Genomic DNA, 27,210 nt, shown 5'->3' with positions numbered 1-27,210 from the left:
AAACCCCAAAATGCACATTTTCCCTACACAGACGAATTCAAATGTTCTTTTTTGTACAATGTTTGTATATGAAAGGGAAGTTTATACCCAAACACTTTACAGCATATAAAATGCAGCTTAAACATAAAGACAGACAATTTATTCTACAGTACATATCTGTCACCTCACAAATATGTGGAAATCGAAGTATAATTGGTTTTCTTTGTTAAATTTATTCTGTTAAACCCATTCACCAGCATGATATATTTGCCGAGATGTTACTTGTTATAAAATATGCCTCAACTACTTAAAAAACAACAAATGTCCAGTACTGCACATACCCAGATTTCATTCAATTCATATTTTACAAATACACCATTAAGATTCAAGTCACTTTCACAAATGTGATAATTTTAAACTAATTTAAACTATGGAAAGATTTGAGAGAACATTAGTTACAATTATAATAGGTGGACATTATCATCACTTGAAGTATGATGCGAGCTAAAAAAAATTTCCTCAATTCACCTGGTCCAACAATATGTTTTAAATGCTGCTTTAAAAACAATACAAAGAATTTGTGAAATTGACATTCATTAACCAAAATTAAAACATCACAGCAAACTAAACTTACTGATGAACTGTAAACTTTTCCATTAGAAATGTAAGCTGGTGAAAGGGTTAACAATGGTGAAAGCTGGTCAGTTTACAAATCCAGAAGTAATTTTTCTCTTTCCTTGCAAGCAATAGACAGCTGCAAGTCATATGAAATACTCATAACAGTAATTTAAATGCCTGATACTGGAAAGCTACTGAGCACACACTAACTCCACAAATCATCACAGGAGTTTCAGATGCTCAGGCCCTTACTGTGTAACTTAGTAAAACTAAGGAGATTTTGGCACAATTGTCTCTATATGTAGTGAACAGATTCTCAATAATTTCTGCTTACAAGTACAGTGACACATACTGGCAGGGTGGCAATACAGCAGAATTTCCACCTCTGTTAAATTAGCAATACGTTTATCCTATTCTCTGATTACTGATGATATATGAAGCCAATAGAGTTGCAGAGGGTTCTTCTTTCCCATCAGATTAAAAGATGACAGTACTGTTTATGTTATGTAAATATACATGTTATGTACAGATGGCCTGTTCAGGAAAGAGCTTAGGTAGTTTTCACTTACTGCAATTACATAGTAATAGTATTTCAGAGGATAACTAAGATCTATTTTCACATATTCCCACAAATAAAATTGACTCAGGGCAAACTCTAGGCCAGTGATACTCAGTGGTTCAGGAGCCAAATTAGCGATCAACATTACCCAAAAGAGCCACAGTATGTGAATTCATTGTTTCATTTACCACAGTATTCTATATTCATATTTAAACAGTATGGCAGGGGACATATTTAGGGTATATATACATACATTATATATTATTCTCACAGCAAAATGACTGACCAAGTATTATTTTATCAACTACAATAGGTTAACAACATTGTAAAAGCATCCTGATTGGTTGTTAATTAAATCACACAGTGTTTTAATACCACGTGTGGCAAAGAGCTGCAGGAGACACATTAAAGAGCCACTTGTAGCTTGTGAGCATCAGTCTGAGTATCACTGCTCTAAGCTAAATGAGTAGCTCTTTATTATTGTGGTACTGTATGCCAAAAGCAATACATGACTTGAGCTGTACCATAAGAACGGAAAGCTTCTACAGAAACCACCATTTGCCCTGAAATGCTGCATTGTACACCTTTATCAGGATGCACAGCTTCTCACTTTTAAAGCAAGTCTACAGGAGAGATGACAAAAACCTACCAACAAGTGATTCCAAAATTGCACCCACATACACCTCCAAAGGAGGGACCAATCTTTCCATAAAAACACATGACATTGTCGAGTATGTGTCAATGATAAATTTTAAGAGGATATTCTCAAGATACTTTTGGCTCATTTGAGGAGCTGTAGGGTCTTTATCCTAAAATTCTAGCAGTGGGAATTCTGCTGTTCATGCAGGACCCTAAAAAAGCATGCAACGTACTGAAAGAGCCTAAAAAACCCCCCCAAATTTTGTAAGATCAAATGCTTACCTAAGTATTTACTCTCTGATGGTTGTTCTAACTCTCGGAAAGCACTGTATTTGTCTCCATAATCTATCATGCATGAAATAAAAAAAAAAGATAATTTCCGTTAAGATATTGTGAAATTAGGCTACAATCAGTTATGGTACAGATTAGATTGGTACAGATGCTGTCATCTTGCACTCTAAACATTTCATATTAACATTTTACCAATGTCACAGGCACTACTGAAATATGAAAAATTAAACTAAATGTTACATTACACGTAGTGTTAACAATTAAACAGTTTTTGTTTACCTCCAAACATAGCTGCACTTTCAGAAGGCTTTTCAACTGCAATTCCTTTAAACACAGCATATTTATCCATTGAGGAAGGGGTTTTAGTGCCAGGGAGTGGAATCAGCAAAGAAGGAACACTGAACAAACAAACACACAAAAAAGAAAGAAAAAAAAAGAAATAAAAGCTCGTGAGCAATCTAATTTCTTCCATTATTTAAAGCAAGCAGGATATTAGGAAATGAAACAGCAACTTATTAGCATCTGTCTAAATTGTGTGCATTAACACAAATGTGCTCTATCGAACATATGATAAAGGACTTATTTTACTTCTGCACTTTTAAAAGAGTTTTATAATGTTCACTACGTTCATAAAAGATCTGTAGCAGTAATATTCTCGTGCCAACCCCATTCATCTTACGCTAGTCACTATCTCATTGAAATTCTATCAACACTACTCTGGGCCAAAATAGTAAATTCTCCACCCACGAAGAATAGAAATGCCTTAAGTGCATTAACTTCTTGATTCTTACTTGTGACTGAACTGTTCTAGATATGCACGGCTGCAGTTTTTAAGCCAGAAGAGAACACACACATATATGTGAAAGACACTGTGGTTTCATTAATCACATTGTCCAAGATGGTTTAAGGACATGCCTTCTTGATGGGACCAGAAATGGGTAAGAATCACAGGCTGCCTGAGATTTTGCTAACTCTGTGCTTCCATTTCTTCTGCTTTTGATTACATTTCATTGCATATTGCAAAAATAATAAGAGAACAGATCCATTATTCCAATAGGAGCAAAGGAGAACGTTTGAATTTCTACACAGTGAAAGTCACCAAGTTCAGGTAGCCATATGTTCAGCAATGTCAGGATTATGCCATAATTATATGAACAGACCTTTTTGCACATGAACATATTCTAGTTAGTATAATAAACTGCCATAATAACCTAATACTGTGTTAGCAATTCTTGAAAGATTTAAACACGTATTGTAAGAGCTTCGCTTCCCCTCCCTTATCAGACCTTGGCAGCTCTGCAGAACAACATCCTTTACATAAGAATGACTGCATTTTACCTCTAGTTTATGTCATTTAACACCATACACACTGAAAATGTGAATGAATTTCTATGGCGTTCTTTGGCCTGGAGCAAGAATCTTTCCATAGCCATTTAAATCTCCTTATCAGCAGCCTGCAAGCTACACACAAACCCAGCACTTGCATGTGCATTCTAATGGTGGCTGGTGGGGCTTGCAGAATAAGACACACAGCAATGTCAAAAAATGTAGTTTATGGCAATATAATTTAATTTCACATCACTACAAAACGGACTGTTTGATATCCAATCTTGACATATATAACAGTTAATCTGGTGTACACTACACGGGTTTTTTTTTAAATAAATAAATAAAACTCCATAAGCAATTAGACTATAGTTCATTGTAATATTCCGTACAAAACTGAATGCTTTTACAACTGAATAAAGAGAACTACTGTAGTGGAAAACACTGATTTCTCATGACCCTCCAACTCCAATTACAAAACTTTAAACAAAACTGTGCTTACAGATCTGTAAATGCTTTTGCTATGACTTCCATTAACAGAATAATTTTATTAATTGCAGAACTATGCCTAAAACAAAATAAGGACTAAATAAAATATGGAGCATCTTCAGATTAATGTAGTGTTACTGATTTAAACTAGCAAAATGAAATCCCTTTCATGAAAAGCTATGACTCAGACTGTAATTTTACGCATGCTGCAGCTGAACAATTAATTCTAGTATCTTCCTCTGATGTCATTGTCAAGGAAGCAACCAGTAATCACTTTGAAAGTATTTGTTCTATCTACATACAAGAACAACCAGTTCAATACATACAGACAAAATGTTTTGTTCCTAAAATTAATTAAAATTAGGCAGGTGGGAGAAGCATATTATTTTGCCTTGTATAGTATGAGAAAACAAAATGTTGGGGCTTCTTGACCACAGGACATTGAAAGTCAGAATTGTGTGAAAGAATTCAGACTCAAAAGCAGGAAGCTTTGGATGATTACTTCTCTACTCCACACTGCCTAACCCATGACTGTACTGAGGGGATACTACACTCAATTAAATAAATAAGGGCCACCAGAATAGGAGAGGTGTTGAGCAACCATAATGCCAGTAAACCTCTAAAATTTGAATGAAACAGACTTTAAATGGGATTTCCAGGCAACCACCACAACTCAAAGTCAGATAATATATAAAAATTGGCTAAAATGGAAAGGATGAGAGGAGCTTAAAAAAAAAACCAAAAAAAAACACATCCACTGGAGCACCATGGCCACTTAAAAGAAGACAGTTTGGGGTGTGATCCTCTCTGCGTGCATTTTGGGTGTTTATGGCCTGATCAAAGGCAACTGAAGTCAATGGGAAGCTTTCTATGTACTTCAGTGGGTGCCAGATCAGACCTTCAACAAGGGCAGCTAATGCTAAGTGCATAGCTTATCTGTCCCAATTCATTCTTCTGAGAGCACAGGAATGAGTGGATTGCTATATGTAAAGCTTTGAGCCTAAATGCATGGCATGAAAGAACTCACGATTGTCAGCAACAGAATAAACACTTGAAAACCTATTCTCATACCTTTATATACAATTTATCTCAGCACGATGAATGGAAGTCTAAAGAATGGTCAGCAATTTATATACGTTAAATGTCAGTTTGGATACACTACCATTAAGATTTCTGAAACGGCTGCTGAAAGAAACTGCCAGAGTCAAGATCAGGTGACGGTATGAAATTTTGGGTTAGAAAGTTAGACAGAGAAGAAAACATTTAATTGCTTTAAAAAGGATATTTAAGTTATTGAAAAGAAATTCAGAGATCTACTCCACCTGCTCCGGTGCTGAGAACTGGTTGCTTTGGAGGATCCAGGTCCCTCCCCTTGGAAATCGGAGAAAGATTCGTCGAGTGAGACAGACTTTGAAGCATCCTGAAAATCCTGGAAGTCATCATCTTCTGGTTTAACCATCTGGATTCCATAAAATCATGAGACCCCCCCATTTAAGACGAGAAAACACATTACCTTGACATTTTAAGTATATATGGAATAGTTTTTGCCTACTCAGTAAATTTCCTATACACTTCACTGCAAAGTCTTAATATACAAATCAATAGTTAAAGGGAGCAGACGAAGCCCTACAAAATGTTACTGAAAGAAACAATTGAGGGGAATGGACTACATGAAACAAAAGATCTTTTGTCAATTTCCATAATTATGATAAAAAGTGAATTTATGTGGAATACAGGCACAAGATAAGCTTAACTCTAACAAATATCTTTTATTCATTCATAAAACAAGCACAGTGCCAACATGTGCAGTAAAAGCTTCCTTATGCTGTCCAACAAACAGGACTGAACCTTGCTTTGGAAGATCCGCAGCTAAACGCTAGATGATTGTTTACTCTGCAAAGCCATTGAGCCTTCAGCAAAGGCCCTGAAATGGGCAGCAATGGTGCCAAGGGTTATTTTATTATGATGGGGTGGACATCTGTCCTTGAAAGAATGGACTGAGAGAAGCAATTCATTTCACGGAGACCACTGAAGAACCAAGAGATAGACACATGACTATGTAAAGCCCTTTGATAAGTTACTAGTACTAGTTAAATTTACTTTTCAAATAAATGGTCTAGAAACATTTTACGTAAAAGGATAAATGGACACAAATCAGATATTAGGAATGGCAATATACAAAAACCTGTAGGAGAACACTTCAACCTCCCTGGACACACAATAGCAGATGTAAAGGTAGCCATCCTGCAACAAAAAAACTTCAGGACCAGACTTCAAAGAGAAACTGCTGAGCTTCAGTTCATCTGCAAATTTGACACCATCAGCTCAGGATTAAACAGACTGTGAATGGCTAGCCAACTACAAAAGCAGTTTCTCCTCCATAGGTGTTCACACCTCAACTGCTAGAAGAGGGTCTCATCCTCCCTGATTGAACTAACCTCGTTATCTCTAGCCTGACTCACTCTTGCTTGCATATTTATACCTGCCTCTGGAAATTTCCACTACATGCATCCAAAGAAGTGGGTATTCACCCACGAAAGCTCATGCTCCTATACGTCTGTTAGTCTATAAGGTGCCACAGGACTCTTTGCAGCTTTTAAAGATCCAGACTAACACGGCTACCCCTTTGATAAATGGAAACTAATTGCAAGGATTCTGTTCTCCACACTGCCCTTCCAACAACACAAAAGCAAAAAGTGTATTTAGGATCTCACTAGATATGGAAGACATCTGTTACTAAAGGACTTCATCCCAGACATTAATGTATTATACTTGGTTTTAGCCAAGTCATCTTTGAATAGAGGAAGAACATAATGGAAGCAAAAATCAATCAGTATATGCTGCAAAACATCAAAAGGAATATGCTGTGGATGTTGGGCAAATTGAATTTTGAATAGCAAAACTGATTGCTAAGATCAATTTATGCTTCCAGAAAATTTGGGTATTAGCCAGATCATCTTTTCTATCACCGGTACACAGCTTTCAGTTCTCCCTGTGGTGGTCTCACTTCTGTTTTACTAACCAGATAACAAAGGTCTTATTTAGTTTACATGTAATTCCACTTCAAATGTTGTAAAAAAGGAACTAACTAGAGGCCTTTTTCGGGATGCAAGAGCTTAGGAAGGGAGAAGAAATTTGTCTAGCTCTTCTAATGCCACCTGAAAGAGACGGAAACATCAAAGAGGCTTGCTACAGCATGGTCTTCCATATTTAAATGGGCATGTTCTAGATTTCAGTTTCATTTTTAACATTTACTTAAAATCCAGTTGTCATTATGCAGCTTTGAAACAGTTTCCCTTGCAATGATAATACAGATTTATTATGCTATAGAAACAGCACTAACCTGGTTTGTGGGGTAAGATGGCATGAAACCACTAGAAACCTGTGCTGCAGCTCCACCCACTGGTGGAGTTATGTTCATTCCTATGACTGCCTGTCCAATATTAAGAGGCATGGAGACTGGCGGTCCAGAGGGCCTCATAGGCTGTTGATTCACTGTGGCAGGCAATGAAATTGGATATCCACTTAAAGTAGGGACAGGAGCAGCTGGAAATTGGTTTAAAACATCGGGACTCACTGCAGGTACTCCTCTCTGCACAAGGAGAGAAATAAAGAGATAGCTACATGCATTACACATTTCAAATGACTATTTCCTCCATCTGTACTCTTATTTCTCAACTAATTTTTTAATTTATTTATTGAAACTATGAAAATGCAGGGAGTCAGTCCTTCTTCAATTCTGTCTTTTGCACACAGAAAAGGCTACTGAATTTTACATGATCAGGGTGAACCTACACATACAATATGCTGGAACTGATACAGTTTACTGCTAGATCTCATACGGATCTATAGACTCACTTGATTCACTTACTAAAAAACACACACAAGAATTGTATCTGAATGCTCAAAATTTAGCACTGGCTGGAGCTCACTGAACATGGGTAGGTGCTATTCAAATTTTCCCCACACATCTCCAACAACGTACATCAGTGCCTATCTTCACTGTCCCATCTAGTCTACTCCTGGATTTCTTTTCTGTCAGCATCTGATCATAGTGAAGTTTGCAAAACTTGAAAGGTGGTTTTTGCCATTTCAGACAAGTTTCTATTAAACTAGGAACAGCCATGACATTATACTATAACCTGACACAAAGGTTAAAACCTAGACTACACATGCCAAAAAATTAACAAATTCACCCACTGCCCAGATGCTCAGATAATCTAGTGAAGGGGCCCATATCACTTCCTAAATAGATAGCTATACAGCATAAAAGAAAAGCCAAAGCCAAATACAAACTTAAAGGAGTCCTGAAGAAGAAATAATAGCTATAAATGCAAAGGGTCACATCCTGGATTCATTGAAGTGAATGGGAGTTTTGCCAGGATTCATTCAGTGTATTTAACATGTGGTATAATACAGGTACACGTGTCCATACACAACATACTGCAGGGACGTTACAAAAGTCAGTGACAGTTTATCAAGAGGAGGTTAGACCCTTTTCCATTCCCCCAAAAGTCTGTCTCAGTCACTTGTACCTGAGTTACTGCTATCATAGCCAGGACAGTATAAAGCTCTTCTTTGGTAAGTTTTCCAGGTGTGGTACGATTGGTTAAGGCCCATATTTGTCCAAGGGTCTCCCTGGGAAGTCCAGATGACATCAGAATGGGATAGAGTTTAGCAGTATCTATTCCAGTAGGAGTCATAGTGGTTTCTAAAATTTTCTTATACAAATCTATTGAGGGAAACACAGTGTTGGCGGATGAAAATAAATATTTTCAAGTGATTTTAAGATAATTTTTCTATTCTAACTATAAAACTATGTTAAGGGTTGTAATATTGTTGACATAGAACGTTACCAATTTGATTAGGCATCAGTGTTAAAGTTGGCACATAATACTAGAAGTTTCATCTATATATAACTTCTCATTCTACCTGTACATTCAAATTCAAACAAGCAGGTGAAGAAGAAAAGAAGTTCCCCAAACAAAGCCCAGAGAGATAGGGAGAGAGATTTGTAAGTTACTAAGAAAAATGGAAAATGAATAAAAATGCTGCATACTCCAGCACAACTCTACCAATTAACTTGAGGCCTGTCAAAAGCATCCTCCAGTCCCTTGCAAGGAGAACATAACATGCTGTATTAAACAAGCTGCACCTAAATCAAGATAATTAGTAGTATCAATGTCTTAACTGATTTATTTTCTAACGAACAAACTACATCAAAAACCGTCTGGCCAAAACATCCTATTCCCTTCAGTTTCAATACACAATAAAACAAGTTGCTTACAGTGGTTATTTTTCAGAAATTTAGGAGACTCAACTCTGCCAGCTAACTGTGCTACTTCACACCACATTCTGGGTGTTATATTCAGCAAGACTTTTGACTATTCCTCCAGCACAAAAGAAAATTACCTATGCCACAGCAGATTCTCTATACCTAGATAGAATGAAAAGCTTACATTCTAAGACAGACACCTGCTTTATTAAAGTGGAAATCAATTAATCAGGAAAACCGACAATCCATACAACACAACTAGTTCTCTTTATAAATTTCACTACATATTTCTGTAATGAGGCCTCTGGATAATCCTTGTGTGAAGATAGCCAGAGCAGCATTATGTAGTTAAAATTCAGTGCAATCTAATCAATATTTAGTACAGCACTTCATTTTCTGTTTACTATGCTTCTGGGATATATAAGGCAAATAACCTTAAGAAATGAGCCTGCTTAATTACAAGAGATACTGAAAGGAGACAGCTCACAAAAATGTAATACCAACCATGGCAATTCCTATTAAGATAATTTGCCATCATTATAACCTCTAGATTTAACATTTACTATGTTTGAAGAAGCTCCTGCCTTCTCTGAATACAGATAAAGCTACCAAAGACGTGTAAGACATCCAAAAACATGTTTTGGAATGCTTGCCAGTTTGTGCAACGAAATAAGATTGCCCTAACAAACACTATTGATCTGTGAAACTATGAAACAGATTAGCTAGGAACGTTGCAGAATTCCCATCCTGGGAGGTCTTTCAGAACCAGTTAGACAAACACCTGCCAGGGATGGCCTAAGTGTCCTTAATCCTGCTTAGCACAGGGGGATGGACTGGATGACCTCTTGAGGTCCCTTCCAGCCCTCCATGTCTATGATTCTCCAAAGCTATACTTGGAACAGATGAACTTGGTCATTACTACTGCTGCTATACCAAATCTAAGAAATACAATGTATAGTTCAGACAACAGCACCAATAACCTAGTTTTCTCAGGAGTGATTAAAAAACTTGCTTTACAAATTAAATTAGTGATCGAGAAATTCATGAGCTGCTCTTCCTGCTTCTACTCAAAGAAATATATGTTGACATTAGTCAGCTGAAGTTTAATACTAAATTTAAGACACAAACATCAGTGACTACAAGTATGATGACTACTTCAGTAAATAACTTAAAGTTAAGTGTGTATTGCATTTAAACATCGCATGCTGATATGCACTTGGGGAAGTGTAACCATTCATAGTCACACTCAATAACAACAACTCTGCAATGGCAGGGGACAGGATAAGATGACCTGATAGGTCCTTTGCCAGTGTTGTGCAGGAGGTCAGAGAAGATTGTCATCATAGTCCCTTCTGGTCTTAAAATCTAATCATGTATTTTCTGATTCTATGGTGAAACCTGACTTGTCATAGTATGAACAGTACTGAGTAAGAACAAAGGGGACACCATCAATCTTAAATACTCATACATAAACTGGTATTCCTCACTGTCAGAACCACAGAACCTCTGACTCAAGCCAACATGAACTTGGAACAAAAACTACTGTACTGGAAAGCTTCTGTATCAAACCTGACAACGTTTAGGGATTTGTATTCGTTTTTATTGTAGATGAAAAAAAATACTGATTTGGGTAAGACATTAAGCAACATTGAAGTGTAAGGATTTTTATACTTTTTTCTTTAAATGATGTTTTAGCAGAATATTTTACCTGGAGCCAAGCTTTCATTGTAAATCCAAGGTGGCATCATTTGCTGGATCGGATCTTGGGAAGGGAATACTCCAACACCTAAAGGTATGCAATATATTAAAAAAAAGAGATGAGAATCATATTCCTATTTTGAATCGGAAAACGTCTGTGACACAGTTTTTGGTATTTCAGCCAGCCCATTTCAGACATGGAATCATCTGGCTACATGAGAAACCAAAACTGATACTGCTACAAAATGACCTGAAACAGCAACAAAAATACAATTAAATGCACAAGATGAAATAAAGAGCCACTCATTTTCCAAACGTATTTGTTTGATCAGGAACACAAGTCCCATCAATTCCAAACATTTCATAAATAGCAGTGGTTCTGCCATGCCTATTTACATAAAGTTGATGGGCAGAACATTAAGGCTATTTGGGGAATAATTTAATTTAATCACACTGAAACAAGTTTAGAACATATACTCTGTGTTTCACAGGTGAACCCCTCATGGTAAAAGCCATTAACATCTTCTGTCAGACTGGCTTGCCCCATTAGACCCATCCCCTCACCTCCTTATCCTACCTAGTCATCAGCTCAAGGAGGTGGCATTGCTGTTGTTGTCACTGCAGAACTCTAATGCATTCTGTCCTCTCCAGTCCCCTATAACGTGAATATTTCACTCCCCAGACTCAAACATTATGTTAATTTCCCTGCTTGATTTCACCAAGTTTGACCCTTCTTAGTCCCTGCTCTGATTCACCCTTCAGTAGATTTCATCTTCACCTCGGACTTAAATCAACATTGTGACAAGTCCTTTGACCCCTTTTCTAACCGGCCACCTTTCCCATTCATACCCATTCTTTCCTTCATCATGATCAATAAAACCTGCTCTTTTATTTCTTGTTTTTCTTATAATCTTCCCTACACTGACCACTGCCTGATTACAGCAGAATACTCTCTCCCATCACCTGACTGCTCAGAAAGTGACCTTCCTTCCCTCTGAAGAACCCGAATCCTGCTCGTCTCTCCAACCTGTTTTGCTTGCTCCCTCCTTTGCCCGCCCTTTCCCACAGTTACCTGCAACACTTCCCTATCCTCAGCTCTCTCATACCTCAAGTTCTACTTGGTTTACAGACCAGCTGTGGGACTCTGTGCATACGAGCTGATGGATTGAGAAAAGCAGTGCTGAATGTCCCATATTTGTTCTTGATCTCTTCAGACTCTACAGGGATTCCCAGTAAGCCACAAAGTTTAATTTCTACTTATCCCTAATTCCAAAGCTGCTAAGAACAGTCACTCCCCTCTTCCATACCAGCAATTCTCTTCACCCAGCCAAGTAAGAGGCATTTGCTTTCTTCTTTCAATCTAAGATTGCCCTAACTTGTAGCTTTTCCATCACCCGTAGCAGCTCATCCTCAGGCATTCCCTCCTTTTTCTCCTCCACTCCTTTTACTTCCCTTCCATTTTTGCTTCCACCAGAAATTTCTGATATAATCTCACCCCTAAAAAAATCTCCTCACCTCTCCTATCATTTGCTCCCATCTCCCCATCCCTTGTTTCCTACATTACAATAGATTGATTTAACTCTTAGTAACTTCCAATTCTCTGGAAGTAGGGTTAGCAGTAAAATGCAACCATCCAGGAACTTCTTGGGATGATTTCCTTGTCCCCAATATCACCATATTACTGCTAACCCTACCTCCTCAAAGTACTTGAAATGGTTGCACTCATCCTTCAAATCCTTTAACAATATCCTGGACTGTTTTCAATGAGGGTTTCTACTTGGGCTACAGAACAGAAGTGTTCTTTTATGTATAGCTAGCTTCTGCTTTTCTGAAACAGAGCCTCCTTCTCCCACCTCACTAAACTTGGTCATGGTGAATAATTCCATCCTCTTAAGCAGAGTCCATATCAAAGCAGGCATCTCTGGCTCCTTCCTGTCATGGGTTCTATTCTTACCTATGAAATTCCTGACTCTAGTAGTGATCCTCTCCTTTCACACAACTCTTAGCTGTTGGTGCCATAATCTTCCCTTTCTGCAGCTCCTATTTTCTGGACTGCATTCCTGCCTCATCAACTTTCCATTGATTCTCAGATCATCCAGAAATACCTTTTCTTCCTTCATTGTCTCAATTTCTCTTTCCCCCTACCATTTTAATCTTTGCAGCTAACTAGAGTGTGTCAAGTTTGTACAAGAGACACAATATCACTACTTTACATTAATTGTATTGTAAACAAATACAGCTCTTATTTCACAGTGTGCATTACAACTGTATTTTATTTCAAATTACAGAGTAAATGGGTAATTTGAGCTACTAAAAAGCATTATCTGAAAATAGAATGATTTAATTTCATCTTGTAACCAGTAATTGGTGGGTATGGGGTTTTTTTGCGCATTGGTGAGGTCCCAACTATTAAGAGCAATGTCATCAAACAGCAATCAAGGTGGTATATAGAAAAATTAATTGAACTAAAGTACTGGCAAGACACCACAATCCCTTAAGAAAGTGCCAACTTGAATTTTTAAATTTAATTATCTATATATTTTTTTTAATTGACCGCTGTTTCAAGAACAGAGGCCATGCAAAGCTATGCTCATGTCTCCCCATATTTGAACACCCTGGAGTTCAATATCTGAGGGAGTCACCAAGCACAATTTCAGAGCAGTATCAAAACATACCAACCAACACCTTTAACCTGTTTTGGTTCAACAGTTAAAGTTCTCTGTAGTTTGCTCCATAGTCAACAATACTAAAATCACATCTACAACAAGAACCTGCTTAGTTAATACTGTACTGTCAAAGTATTGACGTAGAATTGCATTTGTATCTGGTCCAGCTTGTGAAGTTTTGACTTCTACAAAGCAGGCTTTAAAAAAAAAAAAAAAACATGCCAGGCTAATGGCTATAGTATAATATTGCCCAGACAAACGATTTAGCTTAACTAGAACATTTTCCCCTCTAGCAGTCGGGTGAAGACCCATTCTTCAGTAGTAAGTTTCTCATGTGGGTTTTTTGGGTCCATACCCTCCCCCATGCCACCCAAATTAATAAAAAAAAAATACAAAGCATACACAAACAAATAGGTTTTGCTGAAATAAGAAGACAGAATATTTTAAAACAGCAGAGAATCTGTTTAGAGAAACTTGTTAAAATGTTTATAGTAGATGCATGGTGGAAAGGATTCAGAGTAAATTCATGTATGTGTTACTTGCAGTCAGGAGCGAGAGGCTTTGCCATATTATTGAAGCAGGGATTCAGAGCAAAATGATGCAGCATTTGCCGTAGAATTAGTGTGTAAGATGTTAGCATTCAAGCTGCATTCTATCAGATTTACACTTTGTCAAATGTTTCATTTGCTCACCACACTCTTCAACTGCTATGTTTTGTTGTGAAGCCTTGTACACCTCTGCAGCGGTGGTACCACTTACAAGCCCACCTACAGCATTCCCGTTATTCACGGTTACACTGGGATGAACTTGGCTTGCGGCTGAGGCTTTATGCTCAATTTCAGATGTTTTAAGTTTGGTTTGCTCCTGTCCAGATGCACTTAAATGATAAATTAAGAGCGACTCCTCCAAGGAATGGCCTAGACAAACAGCATGAGGAATTACTTTTATTTGGTTAATCACCTTTGTACGTATTCTCCCCCCAAATCATAATCCCACTCCCTCAAAGGAAAGATGTGTCAAGTCATACTTAATGGTACCAAGTAATGTGACTGATGGCTGATTCTCCAGAGCACTCTCTGTGTTCACTCAGGACACCAATGCAATTCAGGTCAAGCATCTTCTGCTAGACCTTGAGCCTGCCCAGCACAGGGGGTCGGCAATGTACTTTTTTCCTTGTGCTTGTAATGAGCAGAACAGGAAATACCCTTATTGCTGCACAGCCATCAAGTCACTCCTGACTAGTAGCAGGAATAAGGGCTAGTGGCCTGATTCAATGCCCACTGAAGTCTACGGGAAACTTTACATCGATTGGATCAGCCCAGAGAGGGGAATGTGAAGTCAAGCTCCACATTGGCATAACAAGGTCTACGTTTATGCCCATCTCTCCCCTCTATTTTTCCCCGCACTTCGGCCTCTTATGAATAAAGGAGATGGCACACAAGAGGCTTTAGACTCAGCTGTTTATTATAAAGAGTCACATGCATCCCACTTAACTTCCCTTGGGCTCACACAAATTCTCCGCTTACATGTGCTAGAACGTAGCCACCTGTCTCGGGCTAGGGGAGAAGGAATTGCGGGATCAATATCAATTATTTTCTCCTATAGTTCAGAACGCTGCCACCCCAAATTATAGAAAGGTTTTGGTACAAGAATGATCTTAAATCATCTGCTAAGTGTGCCAATTTCCCCCCACTGCCATGAGCAGAATTTTATTAAGAATTAATACAAACTTATTTCAATTTATCCATTTGTCATTTACCAGTATGTAATTTTGGATTACAAAAGGGAGTGTTAAAGCGAGGTAGGCAGTGTTTCCATGTAAATACTATCTCCAATTGTAGAGCTAATGAAGATAGGATGGGTTACCTGTTTTAGGGGTTTTGTGCGAAGATGCAGAGGTAGAGAAATAAGGAACCTGCCCAATGGTATCATGTAGGATGGAAGATACTGGAATCTGGACTGAAGGCAGAGGTTTGACTACAGCCTTTTCTGAAAGCAGTTGCCGAGCCTGGGTGGTAGGGTGGTAAGACTGAAAAGCCTGGAAAGAGGACTGAGGCACCAATGGTGGGGTTTCAACAGACCCTTGTATAAAGTCACTAAATTCTTCATCATCAAGAAAAGCAGAGGATTGGGAGACAGATACAGTAGAATGTGATGGTGTAGGGTGATCTGTAAAATGGAATGAACACACGCAATGGAAGGCAATGAGGTAAAGAAACTTGGTTGGGTGGAAAGGTGGGGAAAACAGTTTCTAAAAATGGCAATTATTAAATGTAAAAAACAGTGGTTGGGAAAAGTCAGAAGTATATGCAGAACTATTTGACCAAAATAATGAGAATATTTACCATTCTATCAATCGACCACACTAAGGCAAGGTAAACTTCAGCTGCTTTTTTCCCCACTATAAACCCCCCCTTCCAGATTTTTATAACTTGTCCAGTTGGGATGAAACTTGATACTTCCACAGTCTGTATTAAGGTTTCCCCACCTCTTATATTAAGGAAGTTTAAAACAAATGTAACCTGTGCTGCTGTGTTTAGAGCAGTGGACTGGGACTCAGGATATCTGAATTCTTTTCTCAACTCTGCCAGTAATTTGTTGTTACACTTTAGGCAAATCACTTAAACCCTCTTTTTGCTCAATGTCCCGATGAAATAGGGCTGATATTGACTTTGGTAAAGCACTTGGAGTTACTCAGATGAAAGGTGCTACCTAAATGCCAAGTAGATTAAACAGACTTGAAGTAATCACCAGATCATTCTTACAGGACAAGATATTCTAATGTGAGTAGTGATTTTGGATGCCCAACTTGAAACACCTTAATATGCCCCCATCCTTTGAAAATCAGGTCTCTTTAAGGTGTTTCAAGTTAAGAACCTAAAAATTCAGGAACCCAAATTCACTAGTCATTTGAAAATCTTTGGCCACAGTATTCAAGTTACGTCATTCTAAACAAATCTATTGTAGAACAAAATGGCAGTTCTACAGCAATGTGGCCAGACTCAAGAGCTATAATGGAAAAAAAAAAAAAATACCACTTTCATAGGCAACACTCCCTCAAGGCAACACAGTATATGTCAAGCACAGCATGACCATCATTGACTTTATTTACATGCATTTGGACTAACCACTTTATCCTCCAATGGTTCTGTTTCATTGTACCACTTAGGCGTATTTCCATCAACACAAACAAAGCCTTTAAATAAATCTATATTTTAGGTAAGGGTAGGTTGTCATGCTTTATTCCATGTACTGTATACATCCTTAACAATAACTAAGGGGCACCTAAAACTAGCAAATCCACCTTAAATTACACTAATGTATTGCCAGAGTTTCTATTTCAATTCTACACAATCTTTAACTAAAAGCCAGCCTTTAATTAAAAACTAGGCAACAAATTTTTGCTGTCCCACAATTGGTCTCTTGAGAGGTTTCAAAAATGTACTTTATTGCAGGTTTCTGCTCAGCTTGGAGAAAGCTTGTATAGGGGTCAAGCTGGAAGTGCATTAACCATAATAAACACTGCTCTCCAAGTGAGTTTTCACAGAGGAAAATTGAAACATGAAAAGCACAAGAGGCAGCAAATGCAGCTTCCAGACATGTTATTCACCATAGTGGCACAACACCACATAATTTCACAGAACTATCTGCACTAAAGTGACAGTTCCTTTGATGCAAAACCTTGAGAAATAACACAAGAGTTTTTGACCACACATAAACAAAAAGTGTGAACAACAGTCCCTTTATAGGAATAAAATAGCATCAAAATACTGACTTTTTCTTAGCAACATTATTCTGTTCCATAGAGTTGGTTTAAATCCTGCACTCTGTTGCTGAATGTCAACATACTTCATGTCACTCTTTCAAATTCTATATTTTTATCTTCTGTATCAAGTTATTGAACTAACTCATCTCCATTGCCTGCTTTTCCAACAAAGTTATTTTTTCCCAAGTCTGGATTATTGTGACATACCTTATTTAGCTCAAGGACTTCATGTTCAATAACACCATTAATTCCTTTAAATGGAGTTTTAATAAACTCCATCATTAAGCATCAAATGAAAGCTATTGTGGATGACATCTTGATTTTTCATATAATATAATGATGGTTTATTTGCCATCTCTTTCCTACAGTGATTTCTAATTCTGGCAGCTGATTTAACACACCCTGATGCAAACATGTTGAGCCACCAGCAACCCATAAGTTTGGGAGATATAAGAAACGTAGCAGTGGGTAATTCCACCAGACCTCCATGTAAAGGACTCTGACTGTGCAGCTAGAACTCTCTACATCTCCATCCTGTAGTTTGAAATTAGGTCCCACTAGAACAGATCTGACAGATTTAGCGTGGTCTATATATAAAACAAACCCATTACAAACACCACTGTTCAAGGTATTTCCACTCATCAGTGGTTTGTTTATCAGGGATGATGGGCCCAAATAACTTTAGACTTTGCAGTTCAGATCTATCTCTACTGTAAGCGACCACAGGAAAAACACCCAGTTTTTAGACAGGCGTCCAAATGAAATCTGTTGCTGGAACTCTTGTCAAAAATTCATAAGATGACAAGGTAGAAAGGGAATCTCCACTCATTTGAACAGTTTTCTGCTCGGTTTCCTTGCACTAGTCAACATTTTAGTAGTACAGTTCAGAAGAACAGTGCTAGGGAATTGTCAAACTTGCTAGACAGCGAAAAGTTATTGCATGAACTTGTGAGCAACTTGAAGACCACCAACAAATAGCAGTCAGAGTGAAGATACAGTGATGGAAAAATCATCTGGGGACAAGCTTAGCTAATTGAGGCTTCATTTCAGGCAGGACAAAGGAGTTAGGTTCCCCACAATTAACATTTTTCTCTTTAGAGGGAATATTTTATGATGTCAATTACTACTAATGTAATAATTCCTCTGAAAATGGATTATTAAAGGTTTTTAATTTCCCCCATGTCCAGATAATGGAATCTGAGCAAGCTATTATAGTATTGTGAAATAATTTTATAATGTTTTGATACTACTTAGCATGTATATAGTGCTTTTCAGCTTCAAAGCACTCTACAAACACTAATTAGTCATTTGACTAGAAAAAAAAGAAACAATTGTAACATTTAGAAGTGCAATGTATGAGGGAAGTTGGCAGATGCTACAGCTCAGTGTTAATATTCAAACTACAGTTGTTGGTATTTTTAAATGAAAGCTTAACAAGTTCTTTGACGAAATATTAGATCACAACTTTTACCCATGTATTTTATAAAGCATACTGCAGCTACAATGAAAGCTTCAGTTTACTGAATCATATACAATAACCAGTTCAGCTCAGACTGCCTGAATACAAAACAGCTCCATGAATTAAAGGTCCTTACGGACATGAAGCAGTATAATATTGCAGTCTTATTTTCAACCAAAAATAAAATACCTGTTTTTTTTGGATGCGATGCTGGAGTGGGGTGCATTTTAGCATCTCTTGAAAACCCATCTAAGTTTCCTTTAATAGCTTCCAAAGCATCATCTCTGCTCTTCTCACCTGTCTGAAACATGATAAAAGTTTCTTTGAAAGTGTCATGGTACAACAACTCAAAATCTTCTTCCAATATTCATAATTGTTTTGTCCGAAAAAGTAGCAATGTTTGTTAAAAAAAATAATCATACGAATTAAGCTCCATTTTCCAGTGATGGCTTCGGTAAAGCATAAACAGAAACCCCTTTACTTACAACAGAATTTATTCAACAGGTTACACAATGACAACAGCAAAGGTTTTTCACCCATTGGCATTTACATGTCTTCAGATGGGAATGAAAAGAGTTAGTATATGTCCAAGTTCTGGAAATTTACTGTTTAACAAGAATCCTTGTACTGTTGTGATTACTAGGTCTAAAAATGTACCTAGTTGTAAGCTCAAATGTAAAAAGTATGTGAAAGTTCATAACATGTCACAATAACTTTTTGCCTGCTTGGAAATTAACCACGGAAAACAGGTCAAGCTGTTTTCAATAATGAAAGTTCTGAACAAGTGCAAGAGACCCAGAGAGAGAAACTGTATTAATCCAAACAAAGAGGGCCTGCTGATATCATTCAAGGAAATCATTCTTGGTAAAAACAGAAGACGTGGAGCCAGAAATTGATTAACCAAAATTGGTGTGGTGAATATTAAGCCTAACTGGTGCACAAAATAATGAAGGGATGAGCTATGCGACACTCTTTTCCCATTTTTTGGAGTTCTTCAAGAGAGACTTTGAAAACAATCTCATCACCTGCCCCAATGCATTCCAGCTCATCTCATCTTCCATGACCCCAAAACGGAGCAGACCAGATCAAAAGACTTTCTTCCTGACAGAGAAGCCATTAGGCCTTGCTCTTGTTCAAGAACTTTTGTTTTTCACTTGTGAGTCCTAAGAATGATATCATTATGACAGCCAGTCCTCAGCCCATCACAGGGATACGTAATTGCCAGCGCTGCAGAGGCATGTAAGATCCTGTTCTCCCTCCCCTCCTTTTGTGTTATGTTCTGCACCCGTTTCCTTCCTCCTATTCTCTCTCTCACTCTCTCGGCTTTTCATCAAATCCTGAAATCAACTGCACTGTATCAGCACAGCAAGTTGAGATGACCACAATCCTGCCCTAAGGAGAAAAGACTCAGATAACAGCCCTGATTGGAATATAAACCAGGGACCAAGCAACAGGTGGGGTAGTTGACCTGCCAGAAAGAGCATCCATTTGTAACTGACCACCTAACCAGTGTACCAAAAACATCAACAAAAGCCATATTCCCCCACCTTTTCTGTCCTCTTTCTCCTCCACCTTGTGTCTGTCTCTTAAAAACATAAGTGAAAACCCTTCACACATCAGGACTGAGTGTAAAATTAACTCTTTCCTTTTCAAAGAAAGGTTGTTGCTTAAACAAATGACTGATATTTTGCCTCCAAAAGGAAAGAGACTTTAGTAGGTTTTAATTAAGTTTGTTTTGCATAATCACTAAATTCCAGCTTCAATATAAATGGTTGTTTTAATTTCTTGTGTTTTATCAATAAACTTTCAACTTCAGAATGAATGATTTTGGGTGTTTGCCAAGGAATCGAATAAACCAAAGCCTCTGCAGAAAAAAACCCTGAACCAAAGTATCACTGTTTTAATGCTGGACACCAAAGGAGTTTATAAACACTTATCTCATTTGGCCCTTGAGATCAATACAACAGTATTCACTTAAACTGTGCCACAACTTGAGAGCAGGGAGTCCAACTAATGAACATATTGACATTTTTATGTATTGTAGAAACCTATTTTGTTCCCAAACTAGGTTGTTTTCTTTTTCAAAAGCAGATGGATTGTTTGTTGAGCTACCACTGAGAGGAAAAAGGGATTCTTTTTCCTCAGACTTGGGTCAAAGTCTTACAACATTCACCTACTCAGACCACAGTGCCAGGAAAAGAGGCACTACTATAAAAAGCACCGTTTCTGTCTGGTTACAAATGTTACAGCAGCAGAGAAGACAGTCTGTCCTTAGAGCAGCGGGGAGATGCAGAACGGTGAAGTTATCAAGACAACAAAGGAAATTGATTCACTTTGCAATACCACATTTGTCTTGTTTTGATTACATAGCACCAAGAGAGGTGCTATGTACAAAGGGTTAAACATATCAGATGTTTTCAAGAGGCCTGATACAAAGCTCATTAATAACCAGACTCCCATTGGACTTCATCAGGCTTCAGATCAAGCCTTCGGTTGGGAAGGTGTACGAAAGAAGAATCTATTTCTTCCCTAATACATGAAAGCCACAGGTGGTGTTTTTTTTAAATCTGAAAATCAATAAATGCTGTTTATGATATACCTTTGGTTTCACACTGCTTAGGAGTCTCAGCTTTTGTTTCTGCTCTTCAAATTGGCGTCGTTTTCTCTCTTCTTCTAAGAATTTTTGCTGGTGTTCAAACCTTTTTCTAAAGTGAAACAATATCAAACATAAAAATTAAGCATTATTTGATGACAACTTCCATGCCAACCTTCTGAATATTGGTAACTTGGTTTTCACATTCCTCTCCTTTTTCACATAGATGCTTTGGCACACACTTTGCTACAGTCTCATAAAATTGGTAGAAAATAGCATATGCCACCATGAACCTCATACACCGCCTTCAAAGACAATGGAATGGTCTGCAACTAGCTTAACATTTTAGAATCCTAAATTCAATAGGAATGTCTCTAGGATATCCTATCCTATCTCCTAGAACTGGAAGGGACCTTGAAAGGTCATTGAGTCCAGCCCCCTGCCTTCACTAGCAGGACCAAGTACTAATTTTGCCCCAGATCCCTAAGTGGCCCCCTCAAGGATTGAACTCACAACCCTGGGTTTAGCAGGCCAATGCTCAACCACTGAGCTATCCCACCCTTGATAGGATGATAGTTTTTAATACACACAATACGCTGGGGAATTCCGCCGCCCCCCCAATAAGATTTTGCCAGCAGCATTAAAGCATCACTTACTGTTGCTCTTCTGCAAATTGTTTCTGCATGTCGGGGGTGTATTGTGGCGCTGCCGGGCGCATTCCTAAGAAAGAAGCCTGTCCCATAAAAGACATTCCTGTTGCTTGCATAGCCCCAAGGGGCATGCCACCCTATAACAATAAAATAAGTCTATGTTATGTATAGCAATCTAAAAATCCAGCATCTGGACTATGTCAGGTTGTGAACTCGTTAGAATCCATAAAAATAAGCAGGGCCAGGTCTGCTCAGTACTTGGACACGAGACCTCCAGAGACAGGGGCGGCTCCAGGCACCAGCACGCCAAGCGTGTGCCTGGGGCGGCAAGCCACGGGGGGGGGGGGGGGGAAGGGGGGGGGCAGCCTGCCGGTCGCCGCGAGGGTGGCAGTCAGGCTGCCTTCGACGGCATGTCCGCGGGAGGTCCGCCGGTCCCGTGGCTTCAGTGGCAATTTGGCAGCGGGTACGCCGAAACCGCGGGACCGGGTACCTCCCGCAGGCAAGCCGCCGAAACCGCGGGACCGGCGGACCTCCCGCAGGCAAGCCACCGAAGCCGCGGGACCAGCGGACCTCCCGCAGGCAAGCCGCCGAAGGCAGCCTGCCTGCCGTGCTTGGGGCGGCAAAATACATAGAGCCGCCCCCGTCTAGAGACAATCCAGGTGCTATGCACTGCAAAAAAAAAAAAAAAAAAGCATTGGTTATTCAGCAGGTAGCACTCCTCTCAGTCAGGACTGAACCAATACCCCTAGACCAGTGGTTCTCAACCAACAGTCTGCATACCCCTGGGGGTACTCAGAGGTCTTCTAGGGGGTACATCAACTCATCTAGATCTTTGCCTAGTTTTATAACAGGCAACATAAAAAGCACTAGCAAAGTCAGAGCAAACTAAAATTTCATACAGACAATGACTTGTTATTGTTATTCAGTATATACTAAAATGTGAGTACAATATTTATATTCAAATTGATTTATTTGAAAGGGGTATAGTAGTCTGGAAAGGTTGAGAGACACTGTCCCGGATGGTACTAGGAAGGTGCTGGGTTTTTGGATAAAAAAAATCATGATCCTGACTACACAATTAAACAATCCATGACACTTTTCTCAAGAGTAGGGATGTTAACTCAAGTGTCATGACCCACAAAGTCTCCCCTTTAACTTCAATATTATTTTCTTCTTTCCTTCCTATCCTAAACTACTGTGCAGTGTTTGTGTTGTGTTAAAAAAATTTCACATTCCACACAAGCGGTGTACAAAATAATTCCTAGACATGTCGTTTGAATAGTCAGTAAAGTGTGTCAATTACTTTTGGATCCATTTGTATGAAACGCATGTGTAAGTACACACACAAGATTTCATAAACAAGATTTCCCTGATTTGGGTAAATTATTATTTTCACTGATTTAGGAAATAAAATCTAGTGATTTTATAAAATTTATTTCTTAAAATGTTATGACATTCTTTTACATATATTCCAATATAACCAATTCCTAAACAATTATGTTTTCAGGATCAATTTATACATGCATTGATTAAGTTAACGAACATTGGGTTGTAGCCCACGAAAGCTTATGCTCTAATAAATTTGTTAGTCTCTAAGGTGCCACAAGTACTCCTGTTCTTTTTGCGGATACAGACTAACACGGCTGCTACTCTGAAACCTGTCATTAACAAGATATTGTTAGTTGTATGGACAGATCTTTGGCCAGTCCATTTTCAATTGGGTCACAGCTTTAACACTTGTTTTCAGGTTCCCTTGAACAAAACTACATTTTACAGGTCTGTCTCATCTTACGCTGGGGTTATGTTCCGCGGTCAGCGCGTAAAGCGAAAACCGCGTATAGTCAAAATTACATTGCGTGTAATGGCGGGCAGAATCACCCGCACTACATGAACAGTATTTAAATGGTTATTTTTCTCTTTGTTATTGTTTTTTGTTTGTTTTTGCCAACCGCATAAAGCTGAATTTGCGCATGTTAATCGCACGTAAGATGCAACAGACCTGTATTTTAACATAAGAACTATATTATGTAACTTAAGTTTATTAGGTAGCTGATGCTTGAAACTGCCCTATGAAATATAACAATATTTCATTATAGTTTTAATGTCAATTGTTCTGTAATCCAGGATGATGAGATTTTCTTCCATAAATTCAGCTACTGTTACCATTGCTGATGTATTCAAAAAAACACACAAAGTGAAAGCAGTAAATGTCTTATCGTCTTTTATTATTTCTAACCAAATCCCCTGAAAAATATATTTTTCTTCTGCAGTTTTGTAAAATTCATTATCCATTAAAGCAAATAAGGGGCAAAAATATAGTTATATTCAATGCGCTATATAACGCAACTTTATTAGATTAAGGTTTACATGATTAGACAAGTGGAGATTTACACGTAAAAGTGGTGGGCACTAGAGGATAAACAAATGAGATAGTTTTTGAAGAAATGTATCAACCTCCCACCCCAAGTGTTAAGTTCCTCACATCATGTTGTGCACTATACTGTAATCTTACTTCTCAGCAATTAGCAATATAAAATGCACGTCCCTCCCCCCCCCCACAGCGTGGGAAGAAACCTTGTGAAGATTATGAGGAGTTATGTAGGAGGAAAGTTACTTCAAGCGTGCAAAAAGGAGAGAAATTCAATAGCAAAACTGCAGGAGGAAGAACAATTTGGAAAATTGATTTGATCAAAAGGAAGGAAATTTACAGTATTAAAGAAATGTCCAAAATGTTCGCTGTTCCCTGGGGCCTTGAGGCCTTGTTTGATTAATTTGTGAACCGCCACATATGCTTACAATATTCTATAGGTAACTAGTATATATAAATGACAAAAAACGTACAAAGCTGAAATCACAACATGGGTGATCATAGTAAATATAATGAACACAGGCCAATGGATGTTCCCCATAAAGAGCTCATTTCAAATACTGGACAATACACTGTCTTAGTAGACAGCAAATAGTTATGAATATAAAGCAAAGGGAAAATAGGAAGGGTGAAACAAGGTGAAAAGACAAAAAGAGCGTGTGCTGTTGGAGTTGTAGATAATAGAAGCTATTTAACACTAAACACTGAACCATAGTGAAGGCAGTATCAGGAATATTTAACACAAGGAATGGTTTACAAACTCCCTCTTATACTGAGAGTTTTGTTTCCATTACTGTTGAGTGCCATCTTCCCTCCTGCAGAAGGGCCTTTCTCTTACTGTGTTTACTGCAGCAATAGATACAAAGAAGTGGAACTCCCAAGTTCTGACATCTAAGAGCAAACTACAATACCCAATGTTTTCTCCCCCCATGCCCTTGTTCATTATTGCTCCCAGCTATGACAGTGAATAATGCACACTGAGCTCCCACTGCCTCACCCACTCCCCACGCTACTTATCCAGATCACAAGGAATCCCATAAGTATCATGGCAATTATAAAATACTTTCAGAGAGAAGCTTGTGAAGCCAAAATAATGCAATGCAATAAAGACACCTGCCTATGGGCTACTGCCCATCTCTTCATCCTGAGGTCACCCAGCAGCGGCAGAACCCTTGACACTTCTGACTTCAGAGGCAGGTCCCAGGACCTCTTTCAGGGGTCAGATGTCAACAGCCTTACTGACACATACATTCAAGTATCTATTTAATTTCACATCTACTGAAAACAAATGTTACTCACGTACCTGCATGGTCATCGGTCCAGGAGACATCTGAGAGCCGTAATTCATTCCCATCATGCCTGGCATATTAGATTGCATGACAGATACCATTGGAAACCCTTGCTGTTGAATAGGAATCATACCTACACCAGAACATTAAACATTGATTAAGTCCCCAGTTGGTTCTAAAGTTCATCTTTCAAATTAAACAGATAGAGGGAAGGAAGGAGCGACTGGCAGTTCTGCGTAAGTTAATACAAGGACTCTTTACTCAAGGGTGATTTGGTGCATAGAATGTACTACAACACAGGCAGCAATAAAAGGATCTTGCATTTTAAGAAAAGAAGCCTTCCAGGACATCTTCACAAGTTTAGCTGAGGGCGCTCCTTCCATCTCAACTGCTCTTTGAAAGAAACTTGGGATTTTCTTCCCTTCTTTGATTTTAAAACTGTAGTTTCCAAAAAATAACCAACTTGTGCTGGTAGCCCATTCTGGGATTCTCCTGAAAGGATTATTTCTTATAACATACTTCATAGGACTGTCTGGGCATTACTGGTACATCTTGTCCACAGCGAAGCTTTTACATTCTCAGTTGACTGGACAACTCTTGTGCCCGCAGGAGTGTTTACCCCACATAAAAGGTTTAACCAGTTGAAACATCTTTCAATAAAAGCTTGATTTAAATAAGATTGGACAAATCAGCCAGAAATGTATTAATTCATTGAGTAAAACTAAAAGGATTAAACCAGAGATGTAATAATTCTAGAATGTTATCTTAGCGGACACAGACTGATTACAACATAGTCACTGCCAGTAAAATCATTATAGCCATGGATAATTTAACATTACAGGTACAACTGCCTGAGAAAGGATGCAATTGGCTCAGGAATTATCAGTGACGCTTCAGCAGCATATTACTGAGCCAATCAGTACTTAGTGAATGGACATCCTCCCACCCCCATATTTTCCATTAGTTAAACAAGTAACTGACTGAGGAATCAGAATGAAAATTATTTAAGGTTGAGGTTTCTTGATTTAATAATACTTTGCACTTATGTCATGCCTCTTGTTCAAGATTCTAACTATGCATTGCAAGTATTTACTAGGCCTCACAACACCCACATGATATAGGCATGCAGACTGGTAGACTGAAGTACACAGAGGTTAAATGCCTTACCCCAGTTCATACAGTAATTCAATGACATAGTCAGGAACAGAACTCAGAAGTTCGGACTCCCAGTCCCCCGCTCTAATCTACAGAGCACACTGCCTTCCCAATGAGATCCAATATTAGTTATATGGGAAATTTTGTAAATAAAGATATAAGATTCAGATTAATGTTACTGAGTAGGAAGGAAGAAGTAAAAAAACATAGCTAACAGGTGAACTTAATATTCCCAGTTCTAAACTTCAGGAAAGAATGCAAAGTTACTGTATATCTGACTTAGATTGCTTAACATTAACTTCTACACAAAGAAAGGGCAACTAAAATGTTCAGAATCTGAAATTCATACTTACCTTGCGGTGGGCCGATACCACCTGCTACAGGAAACAT

General features: G+C 38.4%; 1 protein-coding gene across 1 annotated transcript in view; it reads right to left on the bottom strand.

Annotated features, from left to right (window-relative positions):
• Positions 1-27,210, bottom strand: part of SYNRG (synergin gamma) — a 55,016-nt gene extending 27,806 nt beyond the window's left edge. Inside the window, exons 1-13 of the mRNA XM_024195398.3 lie at positions 27,174-27,210; positions 25,680-25,798; positions 22,015-22,145; positions 21,365-21,470; positions 18,955-19,066; positions 15,407-15,709; positions 14,233-14,457; positions 10,885-10,962; positions 8,437-8,633; positions 7,245-7,493; positions 5,224-5,360; positions 2,366-2,484; positions 2,078-2,140 (exon numbers count right to left, since the gene is read on the bottom strand). Coding sequence (XP_024051166.2) covers positions 2,078-2,140; positions 2,366-2,484; positions 5,224-5,360; positions 7,245-7,493; positions 8,437-8,633; positions 10,885-10,962; positions 14,233-14,457; positions 15,407-15,709; positions 18,955-19,066; positions 21,365-21,470; positions 22,015-22,145; positions 25,680-25,798; positions 27,174-27,210 — 1,876 coding nt within the window. The remainder of the gene's footprint in view (positions 1-2,077; positions 2,141-2,365; positions 2,485-5,223; positions 5,361-7,244; positions 7,494-8,436; positions 8,634-10,884; positions 10,963-14,232; positions 14,458-15,406; positions 15,710-18,954; positions 19,067-21,364; positions 21,471-22,014; positions 22,146-25,679; positions 25,799-27,173) is intronic.

Source organism: Terrapene carolina, unplaced genomic scaffold (genome assembly GCF_002925995.2).
Source record: "Terrapene carolina triunguis isolate 2854851 unplaced genomic scaffold, T_m_triunguis-2.0 Scaffold231, whole genome shotgun sequence".
Classification (NCBI taxonomy): Eukaryota; Metazoa; Chordata; order Testudines; family Emydidae; genus Terrapene; species Terrapene triunguis.
This window is presented reverse-complemented; position numbering and strand designations above follow the sequence as displayed.